Source organism: Sipha flava, unplaced genomic scaffold, assembly GCF_003268045.1.
Source record: "Sipha flava isolate LNK unplaced genomic scaffold, YSA_version1 35a_pilon_pilon, whole genome shotgun sequence".
NCBI lineage: Eukaryota > Metazoa > Arthropoda > Insecta > Hemiptera > Aphididae > Sipha > Sipha flava.
The window spans coordinates 3,316,185-3,333,511 of record NW_020273058.1 but is presented as its reverse complement, the minus strand read 5'-3'; the positions used below and the strand labels follow the sequence as shown (position 1 = coordinate 3,333,511).

At 29.2% G+C, this 17,327-nt stretch overlaps 1 protein-coding gene across 2 annotated transcripts; it reads right to left on the bottom strand.

The window, feature by feature from the left end:
- Window positions 1-602: 602 nt before the first annotated feature.
- On the bottom strand, window positions 603-16,036 carry LOC112687711 (facilitated trehalose transporter Tret1-like). 2 transcript variants are annotated; one of them, XM_025560587.1, is made up of 7 exons: window positions 15,745-15,832; window positions 10,604-10,775; window positions 9,431-9,961; window positions 5,255-5,495; window positions 3,397-3,608; window positions 1,614-1,879; window positions 603-1,009 (listed from the first exon to the last, which is right to left on the bottom strand). In XM_025560587.1, the coding sequence occupies exons 3-7, from the start codon at window positions 9,932-9,934 to the stop codon at window positions 751-753; spliced, it is 1,482 nt and encodes a 493-aa protein (XP_025416372.1). In that variant the 5' UTR covers window positions 9,935-9,961; window positions 10,604-10,775; window positions 15,745-15,832; the 3' UTR covers window positions 603-750. The 2 variants fall into 2 exon arrangements, with proteins under 2 accessions (XP_025416372.1, XP_025416371.1); XM_025560586.1 differs by lacking the exon at window positions 10,604-10,775 and having other exon boundaries at window positions 15,745-16,036.
- Window positions 16,037-17,327: the final 1,291 nt, after the last annotated feature.

Sequence of the window (17,327 nt, the reverse complement as noted above, 5' to 3'; positions counted from 1 at the left end):
TTCCACTATTTTTACTATTTATTCACTCAAGATAAAATTTATTTTTATTTTTCTCCCATAAAGTTACTGCGACTTAATTTAACTATTTCAGATTTATATCCTTTTGAGTTTTAGTTTTTCTTTATTAATTGAGTTATTTCAAATTTGAGAATAAACAATTTATTGGTCAATGCGTTTAAATAATGTGTTTTATAATTTAGTCGACCAATCACCAAATTATAAATGCATCTTTTATAAAGCCATTGACATGTTGTAAATCAGAAAAATTAGACGTGTACTATACGAGTACTTATGTACAAAGTACAAACCATTTTTGGACTGGTTTGACATCCCACCCATGTTAATAGGTACTACTAGGTAATATGAGCCACCGAGCAAGCATTGAATAAGAGCCGACTAACCTAATCTAGAAAAAACGGAAATGACACAACTTTGATGATGATGACTTCGTAAATATTTTTCTGAATTTTCATAATTCAAAACTAAATATAATTGTACGAGTAAAACATACACGGACAATATTAGTTGACATTTATAACGTATTCTTTTGCAGACTATTAAATACTAAATAATGACAGTACCAAATATTTTAGTACACAATATATTACATAATTTAATCGTGTTCAATTTAACAATAAATAATAAATACGTTTGAACAAATATAAATAAATTAGTGGACAGAGTTGAGTTTGGGACAGAAAGTCGTAGGAATATCATAGCGCAGTGGTCCATTTCCGACTGAATATCGTTTCAGTTTAAGCCGCCATGATAGTTGTCGAAAACACCTAAATCGCCGATGAAAAACGTTTCTATCTGCTGCAGTGTTTTGTTTTCCGTCTCGGGCATGCACGCGTACAGATAAAGGGTACCGACTAAAGTTATTGCTCCGTAGACGATAAACAACCCAGGCAGGGTGATCCATGCTTGCAATATCAAAAATGATTTAGTCAGAATGAACGTCATCAAAAACGCCAACGCAGCCGTCAATCCACTTGCAACGCCTCGACCCCTAGAACCGATCATATATGATTAATCATGTGTAATAATAAATTTAATTTCATCGTCATTGAGCCTTGATTTATTGAAGCATATCATACGCGATACGATTGGTGGAATCTGGTATGGTTATTTTTAAAATTCACTCGATTAATCATAAACAAAACATTGTAAAATAGAGATCGTACTTTGCTCTTGCAAGTAATTTTTTTTCATATTTTGTTGTCGATGTACTTTTTTAGGCTTGTCGAACGTTTAGACTTTTGATATTAAGACAGATTTCCCGGTATAAACTTATTAGATAAATAAATAAATATAATAAATAAATTAATAAATAATATATTTGATGTGTCTTACGGTTGCAAGCGTAAGACTTTTTTTAGATTAAAATGTTTGTTTTCAATATTCTTCAATTAGTCTTTAAAATGTTATAATGTAGAATCGAAAGAATAAATATATGGCCGTTAACGGTAAAAGATATTATTTTTTAAATTAATTAAAATACATATGGCATTTTTACTCGCCATGCTTAAACGTAATGTTATAATAATTGTTATTGTTGTAGGTTACCTATGCATACAATTTATATATATTTTATACTCATTTGATAAACTTACTTTGTCGGATATATTTCACTGACCAACATCCAAGGAATTGGAAATACGCCGTACCCAGAGAAGAAAAATAAAGTGTTTAGCAATACCATTGGTACCCAAGTGCACGAAAACGAGAAGTATGTAACAGAAACCATGTGCATTCCGATCCCGAGCATTGAAAAAGCACTGAGTGCCATCGAAACCAATGTTATAGGTCGTTTGCCAAACTTGGATACGGTGAGTACGTTCATGAGTGTTCCCATCAAGGTTAAAATTGATGTGTAAACCTAAAAAACACAAACAACACGTTACGATTATCCGATGATCAGTTTAAATTTAAAAACAAATACTTAAGATTGTTTTGATGTTTCGTGACGTCGAAAGACGACCCCGCGTCAAGAACCGTTATTCCATACCCCCGTATTAATATACATGTACTCGTACCTTATACACTGTACTTGTACGAATTTTTGTTTAAAAATTAGTGACTTACTTGGTGATAATTAATGTTAGAATAGAAAAAAAACACAAATGGAAAACCGTGGTGAATTTCTATTTTAATCTTTTTAAAAACTCTCGTTGGGTAGGATTGACCGCGATGGTTTTTAAATGTTAGTTCTAGTCTTAACACGTTGAAACTATAATTTACCAAAATGTAATTTGCACTACTGCAGATAGTTAAAAGTAGAATTTGTAATTTTCACAAAAATGAGTATCTATTTGTTCTATTATAGAATATTCGATATTATAATATTCGATTATTCCTCAATATCCTTGTCAACGCGTCGACGTCGTCGAAGTTATAATCGAATTCAAGTTGCTTTGGACCAGTATAATAATAAATAGATATCAAGAACTGCATTTCATTAAATTAGTTGCATACAAATCCAAAAAACGTGTAAGTATCAAAAAATTTAAGTATAACAATTAATATATACCTAAGTTTACTTTATTTTAATTAAAAATTATTATTTCCAAATTATTTCCTTTTTCATTTAACCATGAAACATAAAATGCTATCAAAAAATCTGGCAAATCAAATACAACATACATTTTTTTTACTATTATTTTTTTAATAGGCTAACTTTTTTTTATATTCATAGCAATAAGCTTTTATATAAATCTAAAACAATCTGTGTATAAGGTCAGCTATTTTATAAATAAAAACTAAACTATAGTTATATTATGATTATAGGCATTCTTTATCGAAATCTGTATTGTATACTAATAATTTAATAACATTATGTATTTTACAATTATATTTTTTGCCTAAAATAATGAAATTATTATACTGTTATCATAAGTTATTGACTATTATTATAGTTTTGAGGTCAATACTGTAGTACCGTATAGACCTCCATGTGAGTAAGTTAAGTAATGAATCAGAATCCAAAATTCTATGTTATTAGCTTCTTATATCTCGATATATAGAAAATTTATATTGGTACTATCGAGATACTATCGAAAAAATGATAGATTTTAATTTTGATACAAATTAAAATTACTATTTCTTACTACTTGAGTGTGGTGTAAATTTACATATCCTTATTTTGGGGTAAATTACAAACGCATTTCAAAAATGTTGGTGTAAATTACGCATGTTGTATATGTTTTTAGTCAATGTTGGTACAAATTGACTGCAACCGTTTAATCATATTTTTTGAAAACAGCATTTCTTATGATATAAGTCGTATCAGGGATAATACAATTTTGTTATTCCGGTTTATGACATTCCCCCACCGTACCAAATATCTGCGCATGCCATTGGCTGTAACATATTTTATAGAATATACAAACAACTGACCAGTGTCCATTGCGCGGTGCACGGCAAACCTATTTCCTCGAAGACGGCTATCAGGTACGGTTTGGCCGGTATGAATGTGGCGAATGACCAGAAAAAAAAGAAAATCATTATGAACAGGAACGGCCGGTTAAGTTCAGGCGGCCAAAAGTTGTTAAACGTGTCCAGTACGCTGCTATCCATCTGATTCCGTTCCGTGAGTGCTTCAATGTCGACTGATAATAAAAACCAACCGTTGATAACCATTTAAGTAATTTTATAATGTATATATTACGCAAATAATAATTACTACTTATAATAACTTATAACTCTATAGCATAAACTGGAAGGTATGGTAGAAGGGAAGTGCGGAAGAGAAAGACCAAAAATGAGTTATATAAGTCAAATAATCAAAGATGCAAGAGTCGATTCGTATAAACACTTAAAGGATAAATCGTAAGACAAAGAATCATGAAGAGAACATTTAATGTAGACCAATACGGGTTGAACACTATTAAAAATAAAAATCTAGGTATAGCGCAGTGATCAGTTCAGACTTTATGTCCCACTTATGAAGGGGGGAGTTTATACATAAATATACAGATATCTTTAATAAATCGGAAAACTCGTTAAACAATGAAATACCTATTACGAGCAGATGTCTATGCTGATGAGATGGTAAATGATCACGATATTGGATGCATACACGATATCTTTACTATGTTCATTCATATCATACACAGGGCCGGTTAAAGGTATAGGCGAGCTAGGCACCTGTCTAGAGCGGCACTTTAGTAGGAGTGGCGTTTTTAAAATTGACTCATACATTTTTTTTAGTTCAGTTCTATCTATCTATTTTATAAGAAAAATATTTAAATTAATTCGTTCGTGAAAACCACTTACCTATATAATAAAATAATTTTGTCTTAAGTTATTATATTACTTAATATCAGGCCATAAGGATTCTACGCCCACCATATCCGACGTAATTTCACAAAGCATATTTATAAATAAATTTATAATTGGTAATGCTTATTTATACTTTATTAATTGATAAATATATTGTTGTTCTAAACATCTTTTTACATTTATTTTATTTAGATTACCTAGTAATTTAAGTCAATTTTACAAAAATAACTATGTTCCAAATCTATTTTACTGATAGAAATATTTTTCCATGACAATTTCTTTTAAGTTTCAATCGTTAATCGTTTTTTGTTACGTTATTCAATATTAATTTTAATCGTTTTTCAATTCCGTTTCGTTACCCGTTATCCGTTTTCAATCGTTTATAGTTTACCGATATGTTATCCGTTATCCGGTTTCATCGTTTAACGTTTACCGATATGTTATCTGTTATCGTTTTCAATAATTTTTTGAATAGTTTAACGTTATAAAAATGTTTTGGTGTCCTGCTTAATATCACGACCTATGCTGGGCGTCGTTTTCAATTATTTCAAAAATATTTTAACCACAATTCTGCGATTTCTGATAATCGCGATAGTGATGAATTTTGCTTAATAATTATATAAATCATTTTAAAGTCTTTTTACATATAATGTTATACATAAAATAAAAAATAAAAAAAATTTTTATGCGGATATGTGACATAAAAAAATAGGAGAAGGGGCTAAGTTGAAATGAGAGCTTATATTTTTTTTTAGAGGCGGAAAAATTTGATTTTGCCTACTGTACTATTTTTGCTTGGGCCGGCCCTGATCATACATATTTAATGTATTGTAAGAGTAATAATAGTACATAAATGTAACACATTGATCCAATATCTGGGGTGGAAATTGTTGTTATCCCCCTTATCCACGGGTAAGCCTCTTGAAACTATCACTGGCTTCACGTATATATTTTTTGGACGAACAGCTATTACCGTTGGTCGCGTCGTTAGTTTTGATCTGCAAGTACTTGACGTACGACAGACGACGTTGGTCCATTCCACAGTCCGCGTACTGTTCGAGATCGACGCACTTGTTGCACCCCGCATAGATCGACAGTTCAGAAAACTCATCTTCCACGTCGTCAGGGCTTACGCACCCCCTCAGATAGGCCAGCGACTTCTTCGCCTCGGACAACCGGTTCCTGGACAACAGCCATACTGGTGATTCGGGCGTCTGTGATAGAACGTAACACGTGTGAAGCATAATTATATAAGTTAATCGATGAGGTCAACTACAGTCAGCCGGAAGCAGTGGCGTAATTTTGGGGGGGATATGGGGATATATCCCCCCCAGACGCTTTTTTTTTTTAGAATAATTATAATTAAATTTCCGCAAGCACTAAGCTTTAAAAGATTTTAAGATAAGACATAAGAATACATGGATATTATCATAGTTGATATTTTTTTTATTTTACTAATATAAAACTACAATTGTTCAACAATTATAATATATGACAAGAAAATTGTATAGCTCAGAGTTAAAATATAACACTGATAAATCTACAATTTACCATTCTTGTTTAGTGCTTAAAGCATGCAATATTTCACAAAAACGTGAAACATTGAAATTTTTACTAAAACAAATATTAATGTTAGTTATTTATCAATTATTTATTATATAATCTAAAAGTTCTTATTATAATCATTAATATTAATGGAATGAGTACAGTGGTTGACATATTACTATAATAACTATATATATTGGGTCTTATTTTCGACTATTTATAGCATTATAGCATTACTTGGTTTATTTTCCTAGGAAATTGCTTTCGACAACGTCGACAAACAATGTATCATTATATTATTTTATTCAGTGGTATAAGGTACTAACCAGTCCAAATCTATCCTTTTTCATTTCAATCTGACTGAAAAAATACACAATCTTGCTCTTAGCATTTTTTCTAGCCATTAATTGTTTTTAACTAGCTTAATTCTGATTTAAGTTATATATAATATATTTTAATTAATTGTTTGTGTATATAAGTATAATATTACACAACGACATTGATATCATGAGTTTTTCCCTTCGTTTTCGTTATCATTCCATATGATAAACCATATTTATGGTTGTTATAACAAATTATATTTATCTGTGGTGGTTGTTAACTACGAATCGGATTTATATTCATATCTATTTAATATCTATCATATCTAGTTATCACTTTACACCTCGGACTAGTATATCTTAGTTCATTTCACGATTGTAGATTCGTGATTCAAAAGACTTTAATTCGCTATTTTAACATTTTTTAAGTATTATCTATTAATTTTGTTTTGTTATTTTTATTACTTATTATTTTATTTCCTTGTTGGTTATTTTAATGTTGGACTGCTTAGAACATTAAAATGTAATAAACTATGAATTATGATTATTTAATATCTTTATTTATTATATTTAATGTTCTAATAATATTATTTACTTGTAAAATATGATAAAAAGATTAATAGCTTTACTAAATAAAAAAATGGAAATTGCCAACAATTCTAATAGTATTAATATTTTTATTTTTGCATTAATATGTTTGTTATTAATCGATTTTTTTTCAGCTGATTTCCGGCCTTTTGTGATAGTACTCATAGCTTTTTAAAAAAATTATAACTGGCAACACTGGTATTAACTATTTTGAAATATTATAAAATTGTAAACGATCAGCAATAGTACAACACCAATGTCTATTATTATTTATATTATATATAATAAAACGAGTAATAAAATAATATTATTTTTTCTTTAACTCTGGATGTGTGTCTATTGTGCGATAATGTAAATTTAATATATTACTAAATTACATATTCAATTATTAAATTAAAAATGAAAAGGCAGTCGAATGCTTTTATTTATTTTTTTCAAAAAAATTTAAAGAAACTGATCAAAAAAACAGCTTGTTAAATGTAATTCAGATTAAGACCAACCTAGCAAAAAACTTATCGTAATAAAGTTGACCTATTTTTTAAAATAATCTAAATCTTCATACATTTATATATTTCTTATTTCTATGTAATTATTATGGCATACCCATATCTATAAATTTAAAAATCAATAACACAAGGATATTTTCTTAGGAAAAACAAAGAATTAGATCAATGATTTCTGTAGAACAACCTGTAAGTACAAAGTTAGAAAAAGTTAATAATTAATAATTAACATTTTTTACAATCATCATAATACCATTTAATTTATAATAATAAATTAATATAATATTGAGATATATGAGATTTAATGGTTAAAGGGGGTGTGGGGGGCATAGCCCCACTAGAATGATAGTATAAATTTATATCCCAATCCCGCCCCAAAACCAATTCCAAATTACGCCACTGGCCGGAAGCTAGAGACCGCGAGGATTGAACGATATAGTGGATGATCACTGATAACTTATCAGTCATATACATCAGTCGAGATGACGAATCTAGTAGGGTTATGGATACTTATTTTATCTTTATGTACTTATGTGGATCCAGTTATCTACTTATGATTTTTCCTGGGGACAGGAAAGATATTTACTTTGTAGTATTACTGTAGTAACAACATTTTCATATTTTTAGTTACAACGTTTAGTTCCATTAAGAAAAATACGGTAGTAATAGAATATTTACCTTTTTTATATATTTTAAACATTTTCAAATATTCATGAAAGATTAATGTAGAATTATAATTTATAAAATTGAAAAAATTTAACAGAAAAAAAAGAAGAAGGATCTACATCCCATATACTCCTCTACGCTAATAAAAAACTGGATGTGTCGCCAACAAGTATTCGACCTAATGTTTAGTTGTTGGGCGAGGTCAAATTAGACTCGTCGGGTAGAAAAAGTGTTTTCAACGAGAAAGCAATGTATATTGATATGTTTCAATACAGCGTTTTAAAAACACTTATCAGATCTACGGGAATTGTTGAGAAAATATCAACCCTATCATTCATCATGTCCTTCATGTCGAGAATTTTGAATTAAACACTGCACGAAACTACTGCTGTCACGGCTATATAAAAATGTTTACCTTAACAAAAAGAATGTAATAACAATATACGTTTCAGGCTGCGCTTACGACAAAAATTCGGCTAGTGCGACGATCATTATTATTTACGGAACTAGTGCGTTTCCTGTCTGAAGGTAATCGAAATGATTTGTGCGCACGGATATTAGAATGATAGCTGAATACACTATGGTAGGACGATTTCTATAATTACTATTTTTGTAACTTGTCTACGCGCAAATAAATTTAGATATTTTTACCTTGAATATTTCTTTGTCACCTTTCAAATTTATTATAAATATTAAAATTTCACGATGATTTTTTTCAACTGTCATTTTAAAGATTTGAAAAAAAATTACGTTTCGAAAGTTGCAAAATTTAATAGGGTTTAAATATGCGATTTCATTATTTTGCTTAAATTTTTCAAAATCGCGTAACTTTTTGTAAAATTATAATCTTGAAAATATTTTTGTTTAAGAATCACGATTTTGCTTATAATAGTTTCTGTCGAGCAAAACTTTCCCACGCATTTGTAGCATGGTTAAAACACTGACATTAATGAGTTAAAAATTTAAAATAAAACTACATTTAACCAAGATATTTATCGACCTAATTTGTTTTAAAGTAACTTCTAAGTTCTTTTTTTCATAATATGCAGCTACTAATAATAACTTAATTCATTTTATATATACGTTAAATTAATTATTCCCTACTTTAAATTCTAAAAAATAACATTTAAATTACTGTTTTAATAAAATTAATTGGCATTACGTATAATAATTATCAATTATTGAGCAAGTGTTTAATTATTCTTGGATTTCAATAAGAATAAATATAACGTACGTAAATATAGCATTATACAAACATCATGTTATATTCAATTAAAAAAAGTACCTAACTTATTTAAACAAATTAAGTTATTTTTTTTTCCTATCCAACTTTTACATCTTTTATGAGTCAATAAAAAAGAGAAGTAACTACAAACGGTTTAAACTTAACTTTCATTTGTCTAGATTAACCTAACTCGACGAATTGAAAAAATAATTGAACTCGTCCAAACTTGGACGATCGTGTACCGAGTTATACAATATTTTACGTATTATGATGTATGATCAATTATGATATTGTATGCTTACCAGGAGCACGATGGCGGCGAAAGATACAACAGGCACGGCCATGTTGATCATGGCGACCGTTCGCCAGGGCATCACGGTGGACATGAGGTACGCGATGAACGAGCCCAGCATGATGGTGAACGTGGACACAGACGACAGCGGGCCCCTAAGCCTGGGCTCGACGGATTCGCCCACGTACGTCAACACGGGTGCCTCGCTCAGGCCCATGCTCAGCCCTAGTGCCACGCACGACACGTACAGCTCGAACGCGTTTTCCGCCCTCCACAGCACGTACCAGCCGACCAGCTGCGGCAAGCTGACCGCGGCCAGGCACCACTTCCGGCCGATGAGCTCCTGCAGGAGCCCGGACAGCAAGCCACCCGTGGGATGGCACACCAGCAGCACGCTACCGTACCAGGACGCTTCCGTTTCCGTCAGCGTCATGTCACGGCTGACACCGTCCGACATCAGTGACCCGATGACCACCGTCGGTATAGCCAGCGACATGCCGAAACCCAACATCATCACATTCTGCACGGCGATCGTACCAATCTGCGAATACGTCACAGAATATGTATAGTTATTTATTTCGTTTATTCTATATATATATATTTTTTATCCAGAGAAATAATCATATAATTTGTGCAAGTATATGATAATGTTATATAATAATGGCTCACTCGTAGTATTCGGATGTTTATACGCTAAAAATGACAGTCATTCAATATGTATTCTATCAAAATATACATAAAAAATTAAAATACATATTTTTAGCTAAAAATAAAAAAAACTATCAAAATATGCACAAAAAAAATTATATCTTATAATTTAAAATCATAAAACATTCAAAATGTATTATAATATGTAATATATATTTTTATATATATAATTAAATTAATTTTTTTTATTAAATTTAAACATAATCTGTTGCTTAGAACAATAAGTAAGTTACAAGTATATATTTTACAGCACGTGGATGATTTGTGGGAAAAGTTGTTCACGTCTCATAATTTTTTCTTTTTTTATTATTATAGCATTTAGTTTATTTAGTCATTTAGGCTTCAAATCTCTAGATCAATTTATTTTTAGACGACAATTAATATTTCCAGGAAGATAAAAGGAGGAAACATTGCGGATGAGATATTTTGTGTGGTTTATTAATTTAGCGTGAAAACAATTATCATACATATTTACCAGTTCTTTGATGATGAGTATTTATAAAGATATTTGTTTGTAATAAACATGCGAGATCCAGTTATAAGGTCTAGTCACTCGTGTTTGAATACCATGTGGACCAGGGTTCGGCAACTGGTGGACCGCGGTCCGAATCCGAACCGCGGAGGGCAATACTCTTGGACCCTGTCAACTTTTATTTTCATACTTTTAATATTGTAATTTTTAATATGCATTAATTGTAATAACCAAATAATTATTTTTATTTTTATACTACTATTTTTAAAATATAAACATTTGAAAAATATCTTTTTCACTGGACCTCATTGATTTATTATTATAAACTTTAGGACTTCAATGTAAATTACTTGCCGACTCTTGATATGGACGGATGAGAGATTAAAATATTAATCAAATTTCAGCCGAATTGGATAGGTTTTTTTACTGGAAGATGACTAAATTTAAATTAGCTAATAACAAAATTATCTTGATCATACACGTGGTATAGTAGCGGTCCTGAACTTGTGGTACGTGGAAAGATCACACGCAAAGAAATTTCGCTTTGCATACTGTGAAGTACGTAAGATTCTACTGATACAATTATTCAAGAAAGTTTAATCGATTTGATAAGCAAAAAATAAAAGGTAATGACTAAATAACTAAAATCTGAAAAGTGAAAGTCTTATTTACAGCGCATTTTTACCGTTTCAGGACAGTTTTTTCCTCACGCATAGAAAAATTATTAAGACTTAAAAAAAATGATCTATCTAAATTACCACCACATGCCAATTTAAAATCTAAAAAGTTCATAGAAAAAACTTTTGGACCAGTATTTTTATGTGAAAAAGTGTTAAAAAAATAAAATACAAACATAATTTTAAAACCATAATATTCTTCGTTTCACTTAGAATCTAAAAGTTTTGTGAAAGAAACATTTATGTTTACAGACGGGTAATTCGTTATATGCACAGTAAAAATATAAAATCAAAGCAAACAATTTAAATTTAGAAATTTTCAAATATTTACCAAATATTTTATTAACTGTTGAATTGTATGAGTAGCGGGTGTCTATAACCATTAAGGAACACGAAAAAGATAGAAGGGCTTCAGCACCTCCAGATTTTTTATTGAAATTGCGCCCTTGGTCATAATAATAATATATAATTATATATTGTTGTAGATTTGCCCAGAGCGATTTAAACCCTAGAAGGTTACACAAAGCCGTTCCTCTCATCGTCAAAACCATTGTATCTAATACAAACGTTTTTTATATTGTGTTATCTTTTATGTGTATAATAAAATAATTACTACTGGAGAAAGTGGGTTGAAACAATAAGTGTTTAAAATCTATTCCAAGATATCGATAACGAATTAACGGATGATTGTCCATTTCAATTGATTCCGTGGTTGAACTCTCGTTTTCCATTTAATTCTTCTGCGATTTTTTATCGCGCTGATTCCTATACTCAGCATTCAAGTTTGCTGTAGTACGCCTCACATACAATAGCTGTAATACTTATTGATAATTTGATCGATGCAAACGTAATCGTTTTGTCCTTTAAAAACCGATTAAAACATTTTTTAATTTTTTATTATGACCTTATTGCGGGTTTATGACTGCCACAATTGGCGTAACGTCATCAATCATAATGTACCGAGCCGAATAGCCAATATTGCAATTTAAATAATATTTAATTTTTGCATTATTTTGTTTGGTAGAACAAGATATATTTATTTTTAAAACATACAATTTGTGTACACGTTTATTTTTTTTTACCGAGACGTGCGTACTCATAACGATTAATTAACATGATTAAAAATCAATGGCATTCAAATATCATATGTGCACCATGAGGTCGACGTCAATCTAGATTCTTATTACTATCAAAGATCCTTGACATCTGTTGTTCCGGCTTTCTATTCCAATGACGTTCTTCAATCATTAAACTTTAGGAATTTGAACACTACCGCGAAAATACTGCCGTATTACCGAATTTTCACGGTTCAAAGGTATAACACGTTGAAATAAGATCAAGGGCATTTATCGAACTTCGAACTCAAATTGACAAACTTTTGAATAGACAATGTAGACCTTTCTGGTATTGTAATGTAACGAAAATGATAAAAAATTATTATAGATATTATGTTATTAAAGTTATTATTACAAAACAATGTTATATTTTATAATTTTTTTATTGTAATTATTTGTTTAACAATAATGTTTCAAATACAAATTCACCTTACTATTCAACTAGGATTTACTAATCGTACTAATAATATCACCTATATTGCAACACATATAATATAAGAGTTCTATTTATTCGTGTTCCATTTCAGATCTTTAAATGGTTGATAAATATTTAACACATAGAATCTCAAAGGAGACATCGCAATTAGATATCCACTGTAAATGAGCATTTAATATTAATATTTCATTCGATGTTAGTCATAATCATTTTAATAGTTTTATGTGTAGTTAGATATTTACGTGGCAGCATGTGCTTTCATATCATATTCGACAAAATAATATTTTCCTAAAAATATCAACATATAGTTTAAATATCGCAAATCAGTATATAATTAGTGTAGTTTATTTTGAGTATCTAAAGTTTAGATAAGCAGAGTGAGATAGAAGCAGCAACCAGAAAAATATTGTCTCCACATCAGTGCATTTTTTATGAAATTTTTACTGTGCGACGAACCATTTTTTACTTGAAATAGTCAGTGTATGATTGTAGTATTTTACGATCGCTTCGCATAATTATTAAAAATAAATCGTAATCCTGGTAGAAAAAGTAAACATCGATAATATGATAATAAACAATATTATGATAAAATATTATCTGTGGTTAAAACGGAAAAATATTTTGTTATCAAATCACAAGTTCAAAAATTTGCAAATAGGTGTAGTTGGGCTAGCACTATACTATTTAAAAAAACCTAATTCCTTAGGGGGAGGAGAACTTTATAACCGCTACTGTATAAATACAACATAATATAGTATATAAATTATACGAGCTTGATCATTAGGGTCCATTATACAGTATAAAAGAGCAAGTTCGTGTCTATGAGTCTGAACTATATAAATAACAATAATAATATAACTATAACAAATTAAAATTTTATTATGATATTAATTTATTAATTCGATTTCAAAGCTATTTACAGTCAATACTTAAAATAATTAAGAACATAAAATATTTAACAGTATCTAATTATTTGTTTTACACGGTTTAAATAAAATCTTCTTTGAACACTGAATTGTGTTTCGCTTAGTCTTTTACAATACTATTAACTAAGCGTCAAAATATTTTCACTGGGCGATATTTGTGTTGCCTAGTTAACTAGTTTATAAAATGCATTACACTACGTTACTTATTTCACTAAAGTTTAAATTATTTTAAAAAATTAATTACTGCAGATTCGATATTTGATTTTTTTTTTAGTTTTGATTTTTTTTAAAATTCTTTTATCGTTAAACATTATAGTAGATATTTGATTTTAATACATCGATATCTTCAAGAATATTTTTTAAACCAAAATTTAAAATTTAAACATACGTTAATGATTGAAAAGTAATTAATTTACATCATGTTCAATCATGTACATAATTTAATCGATTTTTTATGAAATTATTAGATCAGTTCAATTATTATGAAACGTTTATTTTAAATTTTATATATTAGGTACTTGCATATAACTTTGTTTATATCAAAAATCAACTACAAATAAAAGTCTTATTTAAACTCTGATTACGAAACCAAAACTAATTATAATTAGGTACATTTTTTAAAAGGTTATTATTTATAATAAGTTAAAATCAGTTGAATATTAAATATTGAAGTAGACATTTTTACCAATAATCTATTAAGTTTATTAAAATTAATACAATTATATTTGTATGAACGGCGTTAAATATTAACACCGCGGATGCCTGTACTATATACTAATGATAATCGTGCCATTTATTTTGAAATATTACCAAATATTATTAATTAGTGTACGCAATATAGAATATTATATACAAAATACGTTATAATTATTTAATATGTACCAAAGTATTAACATCAACATATTCGTTAAGATAAAATTGAGTTAATAATACCATTTCACGCATAAAATAATATACATATTTTCACGTTACATCGTATTGTAATTGATTATAGAAAATTTATTGAAGTGTAAAAAAACTCGGAGAGGATATTGTAATTTTACTGTATTCGATTTGAATACAATGATTGAATTTGATAGAAAACGATTCTCAGCGGACAAGGGAATCTTTTTTATTGAATATTATTCGTTTCTATGGTGATAAATAAAACGTTTTAAGAACAGCTTAAGAACGATTTATATAAATAGGTAATTTATATAATTATAATTATAATTTATAATTAGGAAATAACATAAAAATGAAAAAAAATATAAAATAAAAGAAAAAGCTCAAAAGTCGCTCAAATGTTTTGAAAATTTAACTATGTCTAGGTAAGAATAATATAATAACCTAAATTTCAAGTTTTTACGAATGTTTTTAACCGAATTACAATAAAAAAAACTCCCAAAATTAAAATGTCTATAAATAGCTCAAAAATGGTTACAATTTTCCAAACTTTAAACCATAAGGAACAAAATCCAAAATACAAATAAAAACCTTTCTGGTAAAAAACGTCCTCCGTAAATATTTAATATTATAAAATCGTGAAATCGTACGTTTTTCTCTTTTAACCGTTTTTATTTCGAGTACCGTTTCGAAAATCGAAAAATGACCTCTTTAAAGTACCAGATCAAGAACATTACCCTTCAGAAAAGATGCTACACTTGATACTTTTGATCAAGTTTAGAGGGAGAAAAAGTGTTTACAGAATAAAAAAGAAAACGAAATAAACATCATTGTAAAACCATTACATTCCTCGCTCTGCTCAGAATCTAAAATTTGTATGGGCTTATAAGTACTTGAATAATGTTTTGAAATAGTACTTTGTAATATCTAAGTATATTTTTGAAAATCTATAGACACGTTTTAGGATGTATGAAATCACAGTAAATATAGCACGCGTTTGTGTTAAATAATTAAGTAAATTACTTATGTATGACACGATGAGATTTAAATTTATTTTCATTGCATAAAATTGTCTTGCGATTGGACGGAAAATAAAATCACTTACTTGAGCTAAGGATGATCTGAATAAGTTGTACTCGGTTCCGGCATTTTCCGCGTCTATTTTTGACGATTTAATTTCCGCCATCGTCGAGACGATAAAATAATTATAACAATAATTCAATTATTCGTGGCTATAATTAGTTATTAACGATAGGACACAAATTCACACGCACATGCACAACATTTACTGCAATATATTCATTACTTGCGCCTGTACCTGTGTAGTACGCCTAGTGAGAAATCGTAACTTACTGTGTGTTTTGACTCCGCACTCAGGACGGTCAAGGCGTTTCGGGTGATAGTCAAGGACTGCTGTCGCGGGATATTCGGTATCCGCTTGAAAACATTCCCTATCCAATAGGAAAAAAAAAAAAGAGTAAACCGCAATCCTTTCGTCGTATGCATTATATTAATCGGAACCAAGAAATCTATTATTACAACGTGTGTTGTAACTTTTACTTCCAACGTCCTTAAAATTATTTCCGGATCCATCGATGTACACTCGTACGTAATTTCAGCATCTTTACTACGACGCGTCATGTCGTTCATGTTCTTTACATTTGTTTTATGAACGTTTACCCAATAAGATCGTCTCCTATTGTGGGTAATATATAATGGTTTATACTTGATTGTGTTTATAAATAATGGGTGTTAGCCAAGGTATATATTATGTTCTGTTCTACTAGATACTAGTATATAATATAATTTTTTTGCATCATACTTCACTTAAAATAAGTGGATTTCGTTGAACTAAAAGAAGTTATTATTATTGTAACATGAAAAAGTTAAAAATTGCATTTGATCAAACGTAATTTGTTAAATAAATAAATTATAGTAAAACAATGTAGTATAAATATAACAATTAATATAATAGATATAATATATTAATATTTTTAATAATATAAAAATATATTATATTTATTACAATCGTTAATTAAAATGTAGCTTTCAGTTTTAAATTTCGCAACAAATATGATTTTTACATCCAAGCATACTCCTATCATTTTGTTCGGTTAGGTTAGGTTAATAATGTGATGTTAGTGATCTAATTATTTTTAATTTTATTTTCATACTCATCTAGTGTCGAAATTAAGGGTCCCAGGGTCCCAAGATAGCTATTAGTTAAAAAGTAGGGATTTTTAAAATATATTAATAAAAACTGTTTTTAATTTTTATACCAATCTATTCAACATATTTTAATAAGAAATTGTTATACATAGGTATATCATTCATTATTCTTATAATGAAAATATAAATTATGTTTACATATTAATATTTTTTTGTACATTACATGGGGCTCGGGCCCGGGAAGTTAAAGTCTCCTAGGCAGCTGCTCAGTTTGCCTAGACGGAAGTTCAGCGCTGTACTCACTACTCCAGCATTATTCAACGAAATAATTTTATTGGTTAAAAGACAACAGCCCATATGTAATTTAACATTTAATTCAATTTTTTTGTGATACTGAATAATTGACGCATTTGAATTGCGTTTAAAAATTATATATTTGGTTCGTGTTGCGTTCGTGGATTCCCAACAACAGATTCGAATCGCATTGATAATTACATATTTTTCTTCTCACTTTTACGG